Source organism: Tinamus guttatus, unplaced genomic scaffold (genome assembly GCF_059628265.1).
Source record: "Tinamus guttatus ecotype Peru unplaced genomic scaffold, ASM5962826v1 Tinamus_guttatus_pri_ptg000172l, whole genome shotgun sequence".
NCBI classification, from domain to species: domain Eukaryota; kingdom Metazoa; phylum Chordata; class Aves; order Tinamiformes; family Tinamidae; genus Tinamus; species Tinamus guttatus.
In genome coordinates, this window is record NW_028288706.1 from 923,603 (window position 1) to 942,205 (window position 18,603).

General features: G+C 53.4%; 1 protein-coding gene across 1 annotated transcript; it reads right to left on the reverse strand.

Annotated features, from left to right (window-relative positions):
• Positions 1-10,171: 10,171 nt before the first annotated feature.
• LOC104578725 (noggin-2-like) lies at positions 10,172-10,837 on the reverse strand. Its single transcript, XM_010226289.2, has one exon. The coding sequence runs from the start codon at positions 10,812-10,814 to the stop codon at positions 10,185-10,187; it is 630 nt and encodes a 209-aa protein (XP_010224591.2). The 5' UTR covers positions 10,815-10,837; the 3' UTR covers positions 10,172-10,184.
• Between the last annotated feature and the right edge of the window lie 7,766 nt (positions 10,838-18,603).

Consider the following 18,603-nt stretch of genomic DNA (forward strand, 5'->3'; position numbering starts at 1 on the left):
ATGAGATCCAGCTGGCTATGCCTGAATCCAGGTGCTGTGGGCTGAGGTGAGATTGGCTGGATGAGGCAAGCAGCCAGAGGAGATGCTGAGATTCATTTCAGGCCTTTCATATTAAGATGTATGGCTGCCTTTTGTTGTCGAGTTTGAAATCAGGACCGTCAAGGCTTCAAGAATGGGCTGGCATAAGAGGTTAGATTTTTGTTCGGTACCTATAACCTGAGAGTTAACTAATGAGAAATCTTCTAACAACACAACACTGCCAGGTAGAAAACTCCTCTCTGCAACACACCTTGAAATGCTGCACAGAAAACTCTTATTACAAAGAAAATTCTTTGGAAAAAAATCACAAACAAACAAAAAAAACCCCCACACATGGACCTGTGCATGTTGATGAGGGATAAAAATATTCTCCTCACATTTTTGGTGAAAGGATCACACCCACCACCCCATGTGGAAAGGCCTTTCAGTTCCCTTTTCACTTTGAGTCACTATGACCACATCATCACTAAAATTTGAAGATATAGAGTCTGGGTGTTTCTTTGAGTTAAAATTGGATCCAAAAGGCTTTGGTGCTGTCTGAAGGAAAGTTCTGAAATTCCCAGTCATGAGAATTTTGCTGCAGATTAATGTGGTGGGAAATTGCAGATATGCACAGAAATGAAATGGCTGCAAGGCAAGTTTGGTCTGACAAAGCTTCTGTCCCTGGCAAATCCAACTCCTGAGGCCATTCCTTTCAGATGTGGGTGTCACTCCGTCTTCCACACATTCATGCCTCCAGGCAAGGTCCACTTGGCAATATGGCAATGCCTTAAAGTCATCTTGATACCAAGGCAACCTCTTTAAGTCTTAGCTGTAATGAATAAATGGCCTGTCTTCTTGCATTGTTTGATCTGCTCTGCTTCCTTGTGCAGTTTTACCCTGCTGGCAGGTTGTTATTTTCGGACTCATGCATAGTCTCCTGCACCTCAGACAGAACTTTTCAGAAAGAACTGACTGCCTGTTTTCTGGACTTGCCCGTGGCTTCACAATTTCACAGACCAGCGCATTGCAAAGAGAGGCTTTTCCCTAGGAAGTGTACAGGGGCAGCAAGCAATGGAAGAGGCATGGTGGAGACGACTGGACTTGCAGACCTGCCAGGTTTTCTAGCAGGCGTTACTGCTGAATTTATCAGCGCGCCTGGGGCACATATCGAAGTCCCGTGCATTAGCAGACTTGCCCAGAGCATATGAACAAGTGCTTTTATTTTCATGTGTGTACACGGCCACAGAAACATCTCCTGTTCACATTGCATAGGGTTGGAAGTTTGCAGATGGCCCTTCTTAGGCAGCAGATGTGCCACATAATCTTTGCCAACTTTTCTTTTTGGATGAGAAATGGCATTAGAATATGAAATTTTGATGAAGAACAGAGGGAAAAAAAAAAACTCTCTGAATTTTCACAATTCCTTTCCTGACTCCTGGCTCACTGCAGAGTTGGTCAAAAAATTTCTAAATTCAGCAACGCTTCAAAATTTTTGACCAAAAAACACAAGGATTTTTTTAGGAAAAAAAAAGGTTTCTCAATTTTTCCCTTCTGGTTTGGTCATGAATCCCACTCACTGAGAGGAGATTCCAGTTGTTTTCTCTGACTAGAACCACACTTTAAAGAGCGCAGCCATTCCCTTAATTGGGGCTGATAAATCTTGCAGGCAGAGATGAAGATAAATCACATTCTGAGCCCAGAGTACAAATTCTCAGGGCTGAAACATTTGTGTGGTATTTGTTAAGCAATTTGAAGGCTTATTGAAGTAACTGAGCTGGACAACAGGGTTGGACCTGAACCAGGACAACAACTGTGTACAGACACTCAGAACGTAGGCAACTGAGATGGAAGGGCCGAAATGAATCATGCTTCATTAGAAATATTCATGGAGGATGTCTTCTTTCTTCTATGCAGGGTATCTTTGGTTGTGCTTATTTCACCATTCCCTTCGGGAGAATGGAGGGCTGCTTAGTCAGGCCCCTTGGGAAGTCTTTATATTCAAGACATGTCAAAGTTCCCTATGACAAAGAAATTCACTTCAGCCCAGAGGAAAGTAGTAGAGAGCTCTGGACTTCACGAGTCTCTTTCTTGGTCAGTGTCTGCCACTGCTGCAGGAGAGTCCAAAGAAAAAGGACGCAATGGCTCCAGCAAAGCTGATGAGACCTATTGGGACTTCCAGGATCTCTGGTGACCGGTGAAAAGTTGGGTTTTGCAGCTGAACCCTATCCCAAGAGATGTTGTGTATCCAATATGCATTGGCCAACCTGGGCTCCAAGCTTTTGTTCAAGAGGACCCAGTTGCTCCGTTGTGCAGGACAGCTGCCCTTGAGGACGATGAGTTCTTCTCCCAAACATCGCTGTAGCTCTCGTGTCTCCCAGACCTCTAAGGCAAAGGCTTTGGCGGGTCTTCATTCCTGGTGATTGCCTTTGTGAGAAGGTTGTCCTGTGACACAGGTCCACAAGGAGAGTGGTCTATACGGCAGAGCTCCACAGACACAGGGATGAGGCCGTGGGAGCTGATGAGACGAACTGTGACCTGGAATGAAGTGTGACAGTCCTGCCATGGGGCAGGCTGAAAGACACACACGATCCCTGGCAGAAGACAAGCCTTGCCCTCCTCTTGGACGTCATAGCTCGGAGGCACTTCCACGGGGACACCTCTGGAGGAACCTTCCTAAATTCTCTGTGCACCTGGGTGGGAAACAAGACCTCAAGAGCAGGCTGGGGCCAAGAGCTGCCCTTGCCAGGACCACCTGCTGCGCTGCAACAGGCCAGGCTGCTGCTGGGCCACCCGCCTTCCCCAGAGGGATGTGGGTGAAGGAGCACACGGCAGCGCCGGGCACCACGGCCCGGAGCTACAGCGGCCCCCGGGAGCAGCCTGGCGGGTCAGAGCGGGGCTTTCCCGGGATGCGGCCCTGAGGAGCCTCCGCCGAGCAGGAAGCGGCTGCCCGGGGGGACGAGGCGGCCGGAGGGAGCCCGCGGGCGGCGGGGCGCGAAGGGCCCATGCGGGGGCGCAGGGCCGCGGCGCCGCCGCCAGGTGCCGCCCTCTCCCCGAGCCATGGCGGCCGCGCGGCCCTGCCCGCGCCCGGGCGCCCTCGCGGAGGCGCGTCCTGCCCGCGGCCTCCAGGCCCCGGCCCCTCTCGCGCCGCTGCGGCGGGAGGGAGCAGCGAGGCGCGAGGCGAAGCCTCCCCAGCACGAGCGGATCCGCTGCGGCCGCGGCGTGGCCAGGGCAGGGACGAGCCGCCAGCCCCGCGCCCGGTGCCGTGCGGCGCTTGGCGCTGTGTGTCCGGAGGCCGTGAGAAACGTGGGCCGAGGAAGCACCTCCCGCCATAGCACAGCCCGAGGGGCTGCTGCTGGGCATCGCCACACTACACAGAAACACGCCTTGACAACACGTTGCTTTATTATTAGCTATAAACGTCTGGCTTGGTGGCTGCCCGTTCACCTGCGTGCTGCCATCCAAGAGGCATCCGAGGGCGCTGGTAGCTGCAATTCCTGGCGAGAAGGAAGGAGGCAAAAGTCATCGCTTTCCTAAAACATGATCATCGAGTTGAGCAAAGTTCAATCTTGGGCTTCATGTCAGCTCCAGGATGAAATGGACCCTGTGTTGCAAGAAAGCAGATGGACAGAGCCAGGGGTGATCCAGTCCTCTGCTGGTACCCGCTCTTGGAGAAAAAACAGTGTCTTTTGGCAATAAATGGGAAGGAAGCAGACCAGGCAATGCCTGAGGACACAAATAGTCTCGGAGAGGATCTGATGGCTCTTGTACGACCTTCCCAGAAGCATGTGGACTTGAACACCTATAAATAATTCGCCAGCGTGAGCCAAGTTCCGTGGCAAGGAGCTCTCTTCCTCCAAAGCTGTTGTTCTTTACTCCCTGTCACAGACCTAGCTCCTCAAAGGCTCTCGTGCGCTTACACCCAAGAAATGTAGTCTTTACTTCACCTCTAAATACTGCTTGCTGCATGGCAGTGCTTTCGAACATCTCCCCTCCAGGGTGTTTGCATGGCTGCCATGCTGCGGGTGGAGAAGCATGGCATGACACTTCCCTGTGCACCTGGTGCATTGGAACTGCTGCTGGTGGCAGGTGCAAATCACCTGCCCTAGGAGCTCCAGGGATCTCAGTGGAGCACTGGCCAGTAGCTGCAACAGAAATGCCTCCAAAGGCCTGGACATTTTTTTTTCCTTTAAATTCAACAAGCTTTGGAATATGCTGTAAGGTTTCCTCCGGGAGGGAATGGTCCACCTGCTTACTAATGGGGAAGGCCAGTGAGCTCAGCCGGTCACCTTGCTTTCTGATCTTACGGCTTGAGGAGGTAACTGGTTTACAAGGGACATGTCTGCATGTCTCTGTGGCAAGGCAGAGCATGCAGCTGATCTGGCCAGGCACTCTGTGAGCAACCATGACCTATATTTGGCAATTACCTAAAGTAATTGCACTTCATCCCCAGCCTCCAGATCCGAGGAGAAACATTTTCCATCATATGTTGTGTCTGCTTCTGAAAGTGTGGGCTTCCGTCTAGGCAGCTCTCCACATCCGCGTAACACTAAATGTGGAAAACAAGAGTCTCATATCACACCACAGTGTTAACCTTGGTGTCCAGTGGTGTTGCCATGCAGGCCATGGTCCCTCAGAGGTCTGTGGACTGCCCCATGCATCCTGGCAGGAGACTCAAGTTCTCTGAGCAGGGCATTGCACCTCCCCTGGAGGAACAGTGGGGCCTGCAAGGGCAGAAAGGTGGAACCCGGCTTCTCCAATTCACTGCATCTATGCTGGGGTGAGGCACATCCAACTCATCTGCTCCAGGGCTTGGGTATCTCCCTGGCAGATTCATCCATTCATCCATCACAAAAAAAAAAAAAAAAAAAAAAAAAAAAAAAAAAACACCTCTGTAGTCTGTTTTGCTGTTTTCAAACTGGTCTTGCTTTTGTGAATGGGTTCATTCACCAGCCACCCGAAGGAGCGATTCTTGCCAATGGTCTCCTTGCAGGTGCTTCCTCCCAGCTCATCCCAATTTTCTTCTTTGTTTCTGCTTTCCCAGTGGGGCTCCTGAGGGCCACGTGATATAGTCTGCTCCTTGATGGGACATTTGACATTTTTAAGCAGAATAAGAAGCAACCGAGGCCTCAGAGCAAGCATGCCTCCTGGATGGCGCTGTCGTTAGTGTGAGAGGGGAGGGAGATGCATGCATATTTCTTGCAAATGGACCTGCAGCCATTCACCTTTGGCATGGAAGAGGATAAAACCTTGAATCACCCGCTGCTTCTCCTTACAAGCACAGTAGTGGAGGGGCCAGGGCCTAGCTTTGCTGAGGGGCTACTGAGCATGTGGTTGGGTTTATGGAAGTACATGGGGCCATGGAGAATAACAAAGGAATGAGGAGAAACGCAGGCTGAGGTGGGCCTCACATGGAAGAAATGAGCTGCATGCTCCAGGGGGCATGGCTAGACCAGATCCCAGCGCTGCATGGGGTATGCCTGCATGGGATCAGCATGCTCCACCCATGGCCTGAAACAACACTGCGAACGGTGACGTTAGTTGTGTGCTTCTCATCATGGTATGAGAGGAGATGGAGGTGTCTGGAGGGGACATGTCTGGGTTACCCAGAGCTCTTGGCCAGCAGCACTAAGCAAAATGGACTCCCTGGGGACTTTCTGGAGGACAGAGCAGGAGGCAGAGTGAGACTGCCTTTCCCCTGACAGTTCCTGGATAGTGGCAAAGGCAAGTGACAACAAACCCTCATGCTGGGGAGAAAAAGGGAGACTGGCATGTTTTCGCACATTCAGAAAAGTCCCAGTCTAGTCTGAGTTTGAAATAAAAAAAAAATGAGGAAGCCAGTTATTCCCTGTAGACCATTCGTCTGTCTTTCTAGGAATGATGAGTGATAGGCTTAGATCATCGCCCGGGCCTGAGTCGGATATCTCAAGAGCTGACATTGGATGTCTGCGAGCGCTGGCACGGCGAATCTGGGTCATCCTGGCAGAGTGAGCATGCTGACAGAAACGGTGTTCCTTGAGAGAAGGATCCACCCAGACCTGAGCTAAATCGAAAAAGGCAGCAAAGGGAAATGGGGATGAAAAGAGTTAACGTCCTGTGTACAGCAAAACTATCCTCGAAACCAAATGAGGAGGTGAACACACTCATGGAGGAGAAGTACTTCTCTACCACCAAGTCAAAAGTCAGGAGGCACCCAGAACTCACGTTCCCTCACATGGCAAGCAAGTCCATGCCTTAAGATTGTCCAAAACAGGGGTCCTTGAAGAGGAGAGCAATTCCCCAGGTGACAGGAGGGCCATGGCACAGAGAAGCAAGTGGTGGAGACCTTCACAAACCTAGGAGAGGTTCTCTCCGCTCTGAGTAGGGCTTTTTGGGAGTAAAGGGACAAAAGATCCAGATGTGATCTGTCCAAGGCAGCCGCCTGGGCTCAGTGATGTGGTGCTGGAGCAGGTCAGCTCTAGCTACTGCTGCTGTTTGAGCCGGGGAGAGACGGAAATCCTGCTGCAAGTGCTTTGCTGCTGTCGCTGCTGCGGAAAAGTTTTTGAAATCGCAGTTCGTATTCATCAGCTTCTCTCCCTAAGCAGGACAGTTGACCCAAGGTGGAGAGGAGGTGCAAAGGGAAGTGTTGTGGTGGAGGCCGGAGGACAGGGGAGCAGCAGGGAGGGAAGGCAGATCTGAACGTGGAAACATGGCATGGAGCATAGAAGGGAGACCAGTGAAGTGGGCTTCTCACCCAAGCTTCATGAGGCAAAGATTGGCCCCCTCTAAAGTGATCATACACATTACCCTATAGGAGCCTATAGGACACCACCCCGCCGTGCTGCCCTATAGGCCTCTCTGACACTGCCACGGATGTATGGACAGAGGAAGGGACTCATGTCTTTAGAAGGTGGCACCCCCCACCTCTCGGGTCTGGTGGAGGCCTGTCCTGCACCCTCTCCTCCCACCCTTGTCCCTTAATCACAAGCAGACTGGCGAGACAATAGTGACAACCGCACCAGAGAGCCAGCCCTCGCTGCCCTTTGTCTCCCGGCCCTCTGGGGCGCTGCGGCGCGGGCCCGGCGTCACGCTCGCGGCCCGGCCGTCACACGTCCAACTCATCGCCTTCCCCGGCAGCCGGGCGGAGGGCACGTCAGCACGAGGTGCCTCTGCCCTGCAGGGGAGGCCAGGCAAGGAGGAGCAAGGCCCAGTGGCAGCGAGGCCGCCTCGGAGCTGCCCGGCGCCCTGGACAAGCAGGAGCTGCCGAGCGCCTTGGCCCTCGCCTCTCTCCCCTTCCACATCCAGACAACGCGACGTCTCAAGCCGTGTTTTCCCCAGAGATGGAGGCAGCCGTCCTCCTCCCCCCATCCCAGCACATGGCACGGAGGCTTTTAGGCTATTTTTCTCCAGAGTTCACACAAATCTCCCCTTCCCCGTGCCCACCCCCCTTCCCCGCGCCACTGAGCTCAGCCATTGAGCCCAGGGAGCGGGTTATTTCCCAGGTTAGCACAAAGCCGGGGTCTCTGCGTGCCCCTGCAGCCAGCAGAACAAAACGCTCAAAGACGTTAGAGGGCCATTTGTAACCAAATCCCAACACACCAGATACTGTTGGGATTATGTCAGAAATATTTTCCCAGAATGCCCTCCCCCCGCCATGCTCCCTCCTACAGATGTTCGGCCCCCACGCCACAGATGTTCCTCTTGCAAAATGAGCTTTCCCCTTCCTCTCCCAAATGCCCCTGATGTCTTGCACATGGCCTTCGCGAGGTTTGGTTTCCACCCTGCCCTCCATGTCCCCCCTTCCCCGCACCCTCCCTGGTGAACGTGTGGAACGGCTGCCCGGCTCCCTCTCGCAGGGCTGAGCTAGTGGCCTCCAAGCTCTTTGGGGGCATCAAGGGCAGGACATGGGGGCTTTTCTTACCTCATCCCCACGATGCTGTATTTCCCTGCCCATTAGGTAAAGCCCTCTGCGTGTTTTGGCCTCTCATTTTGAGCGCATGACCTGTAGTCTCTGCAGGTCTTACTTGCTCCAGGTGGGCTCGCTGGACCTCCGTAACCTTGGAAGGAGCCACTTTCCATCCGTTGTTCCTGGATGGACCCAAGCCAACCACTTCAGAGGCTCCTTGGGCCTTGCCGTGGTCTGCTTTGCCCCCAGTCTGCTCTCCTCTGGTCCCTGGAGGGTACTGGGGCCGGTGGAGCACCGGAGTGCTGCTCCTCGCTGGTGTGGGCCTCCACGGGCGAAGTAGTCTCTTCCTTGGGGATGCTGGGTGCGCTTGAGACGCTGGCAAGAACAGCCAGAGCTGCTACCCCGCACCGCCAGCGGCCCACGTGGAGTGAGGAGGAAGACGTTCTGACAGCTCTTCAGGGCCCTGCTCCAAGATCTCCGCTGGGATCAGCTCTGCACCGATGGGGCCCCAGCTCCCAAGTGCTGAGCTCCTCCCAGGCCTGCTGCTTCCAGACAGCTCCCCGGCCGAGGCGGCGCTGAGCTCCAGCAAAGGGCTCTATGCTCTCCCTTACCTTTTGCCGGAGGAGCTCCAGCCCGAGAGCAGGGGCCCAAGCAGGACTTTGATGGTGGAGGCGCTCGGTGCTTCCTCCTGCCCCCAGGATGCCCTGTGCACCACTCCTCCTCGGCAGCGTTGTGCATGGGACTCTCCTCCATCCTTCCCTTCTGTGCCAGCGACGGGAAGAACATTGCTCTGACACACGGGGCTATGTCAGATGCTGCGATGCCCAGGTGGTAACCACTGAATCCAGGAGCCACAGAGCACATGGGAACACTGGAAGGGCTGCACGAAGCAAGAATCTCTCAAAGGTTTCAGGTGCCACCTTCTGTCCACAACATTTTGGTTCTTTTTCGCCTCAGGAGATGTTTCTCTCCCGTCTTTTTCTCCCCCGCAGAAAGAAAACCCAGAGCAGCATCCCCAAGAGGTGCAACCTAGTGGAGTCTCTACAGGCTTCCAGGGGCTGTGGCTGATGGACACCCGCTTGGTCCAGCCAAAGCCCTCTCCTCATCACCTGCTCTTAGCAAGAACTCGGCTCCACTGGTCTCCCAGGGAGCCGGGGGCAGCACAGTGGTTTTCTTCAAAGATAGAGTTTATTGCTAAAAATGATTTTGATCAGTGATAGCTCATATTTACATTGATTTTTTAAAGTAATATTCAAGTAAACATTTCCAATAGTTTCTGGCATAATCTCTAGCTTTTTTTTTTTGGCTTTTTTTTCTTATCCTATACACAAATGTTAAAAATAAATAAACTGTACACAGAAAATTTCCTTTAACATCTCTACATGACTATATGTATTCCCACACCACAAAACGATTCCACTCTTTCATAGAATTGAACTTTTCTTAAAAATTTCCTCCTTAATAAATTGTTATACACGTAAAAAAAAAAAAAAAACGTGGCGAATTAATTCAAACATCAGTGACAATGTCTGAAGAAAACAAAAAAAAAGAAAAAAAACAGCATAGAGAAACACTCATCTTCGGGCATGCTGCCATTCTTTCTTTTCTTTTCCTATTTTTTTTTCTCATCTCCTTTTCCTCTTCTTAAAATCATCTTTACAGGAAATTTCTGCCCTTCCCTTCTGTGGGGAAGTGCACAGGTTCTGTGGGGACAGCTTTAAAATGTGGTCCTATGTCTTTAAAATAATAACAATAACAATAATAATTATAATAATAATAAAAAACAGCTGCAATTTCCCCCCTCCCCTCCCTTTCCTTTAAAATCTCTCTATTTACACGACTGGTATTTTTTATTATTTTTTATTTTTATTTTCCTTTTGTTAGAAGGCTATATACGTATAAAAATAGACATCTGATTGTAGTGCTTTACTGTGCCTTTGGCCTGCCCTGCAGTTCCTGGGTTCGCTTTTCCCCTTTCAAATAAAATAACATTAAAGTAAGTCCAAAAAAAAAGAAAAAGAAAAAGAAAAAAAAAGTTCCCTTGCGCTCCTTCCATCGGCGGAGGCGAAAATTAAAAATAATAAAATAAAATCCAAACGGAAAAAAAAAAGGAAAAAAAAAAAGAAAGACACCAGTGCAAGGGGCCGAGGGGAGGCGGGCGGGCAGCGCCTGGGCCGGTCGGCGCGGGGCGGGCGCGGAGCCGCCGGGGCCGGGGCCGGGGCCGGGGCCGGGGCCGGGGCCGGGGCCGGGGCCGGGGCCGGGGCCGGGGCCGGGGCCGGGGCTAGCAGGAGCACTTGCACTCGGAGATGAGCGGGTACTGCACGGGAATCCAGGTGCAGTACTTCTGGCTGGACCAGCCCTGGCAGTGCCAGCGCAGGAAGGTCTTGGTGACGGACTTGACGGGCTTGCAGAACATGCCCTCGGGGAAGGAGCAGGACTTCTCGGCGAAGCAGTTGCCCTCCTTGATGTAGCGCGGCCAGAAGCGGACGCCCAGGTCCTTCCAGGTGTAGAGCACGGGGCAGTAGGTGTACGCCCAGAGCCACTGCAGCACCTTGCGCCGCGCCTTCTTGCCCACCTTGAGGCGCGGCCCCAGCTCGAGCCGCCGCAGCTCCGCGGGCAGCGCCGCCCGCGCCCGCCCCGCCGCCGCCGCCTCGGCGCCCGAGGCGTTCGCCGCGCCCGGCACCGCCACGGCCATGAAGCCGGGGTCGAAATGGCTGCCCAGCTTCTTGCGTAAAGTCCGCTCGTCCAGGTCCTGCTCCTTGGGGTCGTACTCGGGATCCGGGTGCTCCACGATGTCTTTGACGGGCAGGTTGTCGCTGGGCGAGGGCCGGAGCCGCAGGAAGGGCTGGCCCCAGCCCGGCCGCAGCAGCCCCACGCAGCAGCAGAGCAGGAGGGCCCCGATCGCCGTCATGCTCCGGGCGGGCCCGGCCCGGCCCGGCCGGCACCCGCCGCCCTCGGCTCGGCGCTGGCTTCCCCGCGGCGCTGGCGCTGCGGGCTCGGCTCCTAGTGCTGCCCGGCGGCGCCTGCCAGCTCCCGGGGATTCATAAATAGGCAAGAGACAAAGTCCGGCGAGGCCCGTTACTTTAAATAGCTCGGCCGGGCTTGTGTGACAGACGCATCTGAGGCTCCCTCCGCTGCCGCGGCCCGGGCTCGCTCGCCGGGACTCCCCGCCGGGCCGGCTCCAGCCGGGGCCGAGAGCGCCGGGGGGTCTGTGCCTCCCCCGCGGGCGGCGGCTGGGCAGGGCACGGCGGCGGCCGAGCCTTCCTCCTCCTCCTCCTCCTCCTGCGCGCTCGCTCTCTCGCTCGCGCTCTCCCCCCCAAAATTCACAGCGGACTCGTCTCCATCGCCATGGTGACAGCTGGGCTGAGCCCCACGACAGCTTGTCTAGACGGTGTGACAGGGTTTGGCGTGAGACCGGAGCCCGAGAATAAAACCCTCCTTTATAGCCGGGCGAGCCGGGCGAGGGGGCGGGGAGGAGGGTCACGGCGGCGCGGCCCGCGCGGGCGGCCCCTGCGCCGCGCCGCCTGCGCGGGGCAGCGCCGGGGCGCGCGGCGGCTCAGGCCGCGGCCGGGCTCCTCTTCATGGCGCGAGCTCCCGCGGATGCGACGCGCTGGGGCGGCCCGCGGACCCCCGGGGCATCCTCCGCCGAGGTGGGCGGCCCTGGCGGCGGCGGCGGGGCGGCCGGGGCGGCGCGCCCGGCTCCGCGAAGCGGCTCCTTCTCGCCGCGAGCTCGGCAGCGCGGGGCTCGGCAGCGCCCGCTCCAGGAACCCGGCCGCGCTCAGCGCATCCAGCCGCGGCGCCGCTCCCTGCCCGGCCCGCTTCGGCTCGGCGCGTCTCGCTTAGGCCACGTTCGGTTCGGCTCGGATGGACTCGGCTCGGCTCGGCTCGGCTCGGTTCGATTCGGCTCAGCTCGGCCCGCTGCGCTGCGCACACTGCCGCGCGCCCCTCGCGCGCACAAGTTAAATAGGCGCCCGGCCCGCCCCGCGCTGTCACTTTCGCCGCGCGCTGAGTGACAAGCGCGGCCGCCGGCGGGTCCTAGCACCCCCCGCGCCCCTCAGCCCTCCCCGTTAACCCCTTCCCTGCCCGCCGGGGCGGGAGGTGGCGAGCGCGCCCCGAGGGGCAGTGCCCAGGGTACGAATGGGGACGCTTTACCCCTTGTCATTGCCCGCCGCGCTGCAGCCCGTAGCCTTCACCTGCGGCACCGCTGAGTGGGCTCTGGGGCCAGCATCCCAGCGGGGTTTCAGACTTCCAAAGAGTATTGCTCCTGCCTGAGAGGAAGCCCCTTTCCTCCCAGTTTTCCTCAAAAGAACATGGCGGGACAGCAAGCTGGGTGAAATCGGTGGTGTTTTCTTCACTTCCTTTGCAATGATGCTGAGGGGACAAAGATTAAATCTCTTGGCCCTCACTGAGACCCACAATCTAGTGCCTGGTGTGTGTCAACAGAGCAAACCCCCCAGACCCTTCTCACCTCCTTTACCTCCGCATGGCTCACCGCTGAGCTCACGCTTGAATGGTGGCCAGAAATTGGACACACAGCTGGTTCCTTCGGGCTGACAGGGTGGAAGAACATTCCTGCCCGTGCCAGTCACTCCCTCCCAAAGGCATGAGATAACCAGCCACCCATGGAGGCCAAAGCGCGGTGCAAGAGGTCACTGCTGTGCCACTTTCGCATGCTGGTGACCCACCAACGAGTCACAGGGCTGCCAGCTGTGAGCTGAGCGCGCACGGAGTGGCAGAAACCCAGTAAACAGAGATGGAGTGTTTCCCCACAGGTTTTTGCCTTCCTCTCATCCCAGAAGTGCTAAACCTCAGGATTGGGCTTGAAGAAAAAGCCAAAATATGGGCAGAGGTCAAGAATCCAGGCCTGAGTTTGCACAAAGTCAGAACAGCCTCTGAACATCAGTGGGACGGAGACACCAGGCTCCAGCTCCGGAACTGGTCACAGCTTATTTAAAGCATGTGCAATTAAAGCCCATAGCTTAAAAGCATTCAGCCTTTCTTGCCTTGCTGTGTGTTTCCACTACTGTAGTCCTGGCTTGGTTAGCTGAACCCTGAGCCTTTCTTCACTCATTTGTATCATATACACACATACACACACATGCAGAGGCTGTAATTACAGTGATAAAACACTCCTGTTCCCCCGCTCTTTTATCATTAGCTCTCCAAACAATTTGCAAAAAGAGATTAGTATCATTATCCCTGGATAGCAAATATAACCAGTTAAACACTCTCATTAGTGGCTCCCTGAGCCCAAAAACCATCCTCGAGGTGCAGGCAGGTGCGGGCTCTGCCTTTGCTCGCAGCTGGGTGGGAGCGCACGCACGGGTCTCCCCGTGCAAGCAAATGCAGTGAGGCCAAGCGAGCCGGGGGAGCGACACCCAAGAGTCCCGCCTGTGGCAATTACTCAGCAAGATGAACTGCTGCTGGCCCTGCTCCATGCATAAATCCCAGTGCGGGGATTAACATCTGACTGTAATGGTAATAATAAAATCCAACGCATACACAGCATTTTTCATTCTGAAGGATCCCAAAGCACTTGAATAACTTAATTCCGTTAGCTGTCTCCTGGACTTTATAAACATGGTGCTTAATCATTCTGTGCCAGTCGAAGACGGCTTTGCTTTGGGCATGGTGAGGTCTCTTTGCAAAGGCCCCGGTGGGAGAGGAGAGGCTGTCCAGGATGGGCTGGAACAGGTGTCCTCTTTTGGAGGAAAATCCCTGGGAAACGGGGTTTGGCACTTTGCAGGGTCAGAAGGACCCTTAGCATCATTAAGGCTTCATTTTGCTTTCAGGGCTCCCTGTAACAGGTAAAGTTCCCTTCTCCAACCCCTTCCCATGCTCTTCTCTCTGGGATCAATGGCACAAGGACAAAAAACCTATTTATGCCTGGAGTTAAGGGCCTGAGTAGTTCTACCCATCCACACTCCCTCTTACTGCTCTTCATGGACAATGGTCCAGCTCACAAGCTAGTCCTTCATCAAAGGGTTCTTCACACATCACTGACAGACAAGTCTTACCAAAATACTTCCTTATAAAAAGAAAGGCATGATGCATAAAACGATTGCAAACTATTTGTTTTTACTTCTTTCCTTTTCTTGGTATCCTTTGGCCATCTAAATCAGACCTGAAACATTTCTGTGGAAAAAAACAAAGAATTTTTTTTTTCACCTTTGGAAATGAGACCACCTCTACTCTATTTACTCTGGAAGGTTCCACAAACAAAGAAATCACTAGTAACACTACAAAATCAGTGATAATCTTAGAAACGGGGCTATTCAACTGACTTGAGCTTCTTTATCTTCCTGTTTGTTTCAGGTAGAACTGATTTAGCCCAAATGCTGTGGCTGAAGATACAGAAGAAAATATTTCTGTTAAAAGTCATCCTTGTTCCCTGAGCTTTTGGCACAAAAGTCTCAAACACACACCTGAGATCATTGAACAGTCTTCAGTCCAATGCAGGATGTCAGGAAGCCCAAGGTTGAAAACCTAAAAGGGAGGAGAGAGAAGAAGGAGAAGGAAAAGCAGAAGGAGAAGGAGAAGACCCAACTCCCAGCCCATCTCTTGTGGGAGCTTCTGTTTTTTAAGTTTTCCTGGCTCTCTTTATGCTTGAGAGGTAATGCTGATGGGCTGCCATGGTAAGTATGGGGAAGGCTTGTGTCTGACAAGACAAAAGCCTTAATTTTCACTTAACGAAAAGGAAAAACAAAGCCAACTAATGACAGTGCACCAGTTCTTCACTAGAGATGTGTTTATTTTCCAATAGGAATACCATACCAGTGTATCTGAAGTGGCAAGTGGTTGGCAGTGCTCCATGCAACAGGCTCAAGGAGTGGAGCTGATGGACGCTCTGGTTGCACATGGTACGCTGAGGATAGGAGGACTCTGGAGGGCTGACAAAGGCTTGTAACTCCCCAAACGTGGGCAGTCCCGACTCTGAGCCCTGGGGGTTGCGGACGCTGTGCACTGCTTTGGGTTGGCTGGGACTTGGCATGTGCTCTTGTGCAACAGAAGTCAGATACAAGAATCAGGTGGCTAGGTTCCCTTGGGGCAAAAATGTGACCATGAGGGTCAAATGAAAGGGATGCCCACACTGTGTTTCTCATTTTCTCCGTAGACCTGCTTAACTCTAACTTTCGTAAGTAGATCAGTAGTCCAGATGTTAATGGAGTCATTCACCAGCTCACAGATGTGTCTTCCCGTCAGGACTGTCCTGTCTCCACAACCAGTTCACTGCTGGCTTCAACTCTCCAAATCTGCACAGGTCTGGTACCTACTGAACTCCATCATCCACAGCTATAGGCCATGAACCCAAACCAACCTCTTCTCTTGCTCAGCTGCCCAGGGGAGCCCTTCTTCAGGGGAACAATGCATAAGTATTTGAAGAAGATTGGCTCTGGGAGTCTCAGTCAGTAGCACTGGGCATCGTGAGAGGGATTCATGGGAGCGCAGCGGCTGCCCGCACTACTTACCCTGCATGAAGTTCAGATGTGCTCTTGCAGCCAAAGAGCTGGTAGGAGAGAGAGAAGGCACCCCTTATACTTCAGGGTGAGGCTTATTTGTGCCTCAGAAATACATTTTCTTCATACCAAGGAGGATTTTTTTGCTGTTCTGAGCTTCCTGCCTTCCTTTTTTTGTCAGTATCATGATGATATTTTTTTTTCCAGCCTTTGGTACCTTTCTTTCACTTGGTACCTTCGTACTGTGCTCCATCTTTCTCCGGCTCACTCAGTGATGATCCAGACCCAGGACAGGTAACACCAAGGGTGTTGGCGAAGGCTGCACCAGGCAAAGGATTTCATCTTGTTGGCCTCAGTCCATATGTGGTGACATAACACTTACCACCTTGCGGACCTTACGTAATAGGCTAATGGTCTCTGTACAGCTCCTCTGGACAGGTTATGATGTTGCAGGAGGGAAAGGGAGGGCTGTTTCACTGCAGCTACCAGTGTTTACTGCTCACCCAGGAAATGTACACGTGCATCAGTCATTCTAGCCCAGCACTTCTGGCAGGAAATCTTTCCCTCCAGCAAGTAAATTCCACAAGGAAAAATCCCTTGTACAACAGTTTGATCTTCCTGACCCTGCTCCAGCCTCAGTCGCCCGCTGCATGCTTCAGGGGACTTTGAGGAAACTGGCTTGTCAGGATGGAGCCTCTGAAACTCGACAGTGCAAACTCTTCTCCCCGGGGATCTGAAGGAACGGTCCTCAGTGGAGAAATCAGGAATGATCCCATGGAGAGCCGCCAACTTTAAGGCACAACAACACTGAGCTATGAGATCTCTACCCGCTTGGCATACATCTCTCACCACATGTGTTGACACAGAGAAATGTTGCCACATCAAGTTGTACGTGGCAGTCTCTGTCAACACTAGTCAAAGGCAGTAAGAACTGCTCAGGGCAGCTATTTTTTTTTGGAAATGTCCTGAATAAAAGGGCTAGAGCATGCCTCAGGGACAGGGCCTGTAGTTAAGGGTGGCCATGCAAAGGGGCAATCCTGCCTCAGGGAATCCTGAGCCACTCTCAAGAGAGAATAATTGCTGTTAACATAAACCAAAACCAAATGACCTACCCCGGGCCACCATGGGGACACAAAGCTCTGCCCAGTTTGCCATCCCTTCCTTTCCTTGCTTGCCCCCTGTTCTGACAAGCCCTGTTTTATTGCCCCATGCCACCCTGAGATGGGGAAGATGGGGCATTAGGGTGATGGGAACTCTTGCTGTGCAGACACACAGCCCCGTGCAATACACCCTGGGTAGTCATTGCTCAGCCCGGCTTGGAGGAATCTCCATCACCAGCAACTGAACCAAAGATCTAGCTACAGCACTTAACATAATCTGTTCCCAAAGCATCTCTTCTTGAAAGCGTTATCCCCAGCAAACACTGCTGGAGGGACAGTGCTTATATGGAGAGGTAACCTCACTGCCTCCTCTACCCAGACCTGAGCGTTGGCTTGAGCTTTGCACACATGGCACTGGCAGATCATGTCCCAGCCGGTCCGTATCCTGCCCTTAGGCAGGATACCTGCCTGCCCCCAGCAGGCATGACCCAGGATTTAGCCTGCTTGCAAGCCAATATCCAGGAATGGTGGACTTCAGGGTCCAAGGGAACATTGTAACCATGATGCTCCCAAGGACACAACCCATGAGCGTAACTGCACCCAAAAAGCTACAGTTCTGCTAACAGCCTGGACAGAGCAAAGCAGAGCTCAGCACTGATGTCCAGCCCATCTGGGAAGACCAGGGAGTGCTCAGATAGCTCCGTTCTCTCACTTGGCTCCACCCAGCTCTGACTAAATTATCCCTACAGCAGCCAAATTAACACTGACACCTCCATGCCAAGGTTACAAGGGACTGCAGTGCAGTGGTCTGGGTCATGCTGCAGCTGCAGCACCTGAAGCATCTAACCTTTGCAAGAACATCTCACGCTCACTTGCCCTCGGTTTGCTTCAGGAAGGCAGTGGCATTGCTGCAAGCAGCCTGTGGCAGGCTTAGTTGAGACAGATGCAGTAAGCGGGCCTGCTTGGGCCCATGGTGCTGATCTTGCAGCTGACATTATTCCTACTACCACCACCTACCATTAGAGGGGCAAGGGCAGCAGGAGAGAGGGCCAGACACTCAAAGTGACTTTAATCACCAGGGACCTCCAAGCCTTGGAGGAGGAGTTGGCTCCACTGATTGCCAAGCCAGTATCCGTGAAGGCCGGGGCAATCCTAGGACCATGTATGGGAGGCTCATTTTGCCAGAGCTGGTACTTCTGCACAGCAAGGAGCAAGGGTAGATCAGAGAGAAGAGACATAGGTTTGCTTCTTCATGTTTCAGGCAGCTCCAGGACTGACATCTCACGTGTGAGATGGACCTTTCTGCCCAGGAGAAGCCAGGGAAGGAGTAATTTCCTTTTTGTTGTTGTTTTTTAAATCCTAGAGTATCCAGTGGTTGGGCGGACATCCAGCTCCTGGGGGCAGTTTGCGCTGTTGTGAGCAGTCTGTCCTCAACACCTGCATCTCTAGCAGCAGGAGCAGACCAGGAGCAACGTGACTTCCGCAAAGCAGACGGAGCACTGGAGCTGCTTTGCAGAGACAAGGAGCAGTGTTGTGACTTTTTCCTTTCAACTTCTAATTCTCCCTGTAAAAGATTTTTTTTTTTAACTCTGAAATATGAATTGGCTCTTTGGGCACAGTCTAACTGGGGGCGGATGCCAGGCCCTGGCTCCGCCAGCGTCTCCACAGCTCCATACTGGAGGTTATGCCAGTTCTGAGCAGCAGCTTCTCAATGAAGCTTCTCAGCCAGGTGCCTCCCATCTCCAGTTTTCTTTCATAACCTTATTACTGGGCAGCAGGGAAGCTGTGGCTGTCACAGATGTTTCACCTGGCATTTCTCACTCCAGTCTGCAAATCCAGTTTTTTTCAGCCAAGGGAGATGAGGATATATATTTGACGTCGTTTCTTCTAACACAAGACTCTCAGCAGCAACCCAACTTTCATCAGTGCAGGCTCAAAATCTAGGTGATTCCATCTCAAAGCTACATTTCTGCCAATGTATTTTTTCTTTCCCCTTGATTTGGTCCCAGGTATGCTTGTCAATAAAACATTATGGAGATGTTTGGAATTAAATACATAGGCTGGGTCCTCAAAGAAACCCAAGGGGACACAGTAGGCAGAGCTGGCTGCAGTGCAGAGGGGTTGGATGCCAAATTCTTTCTAA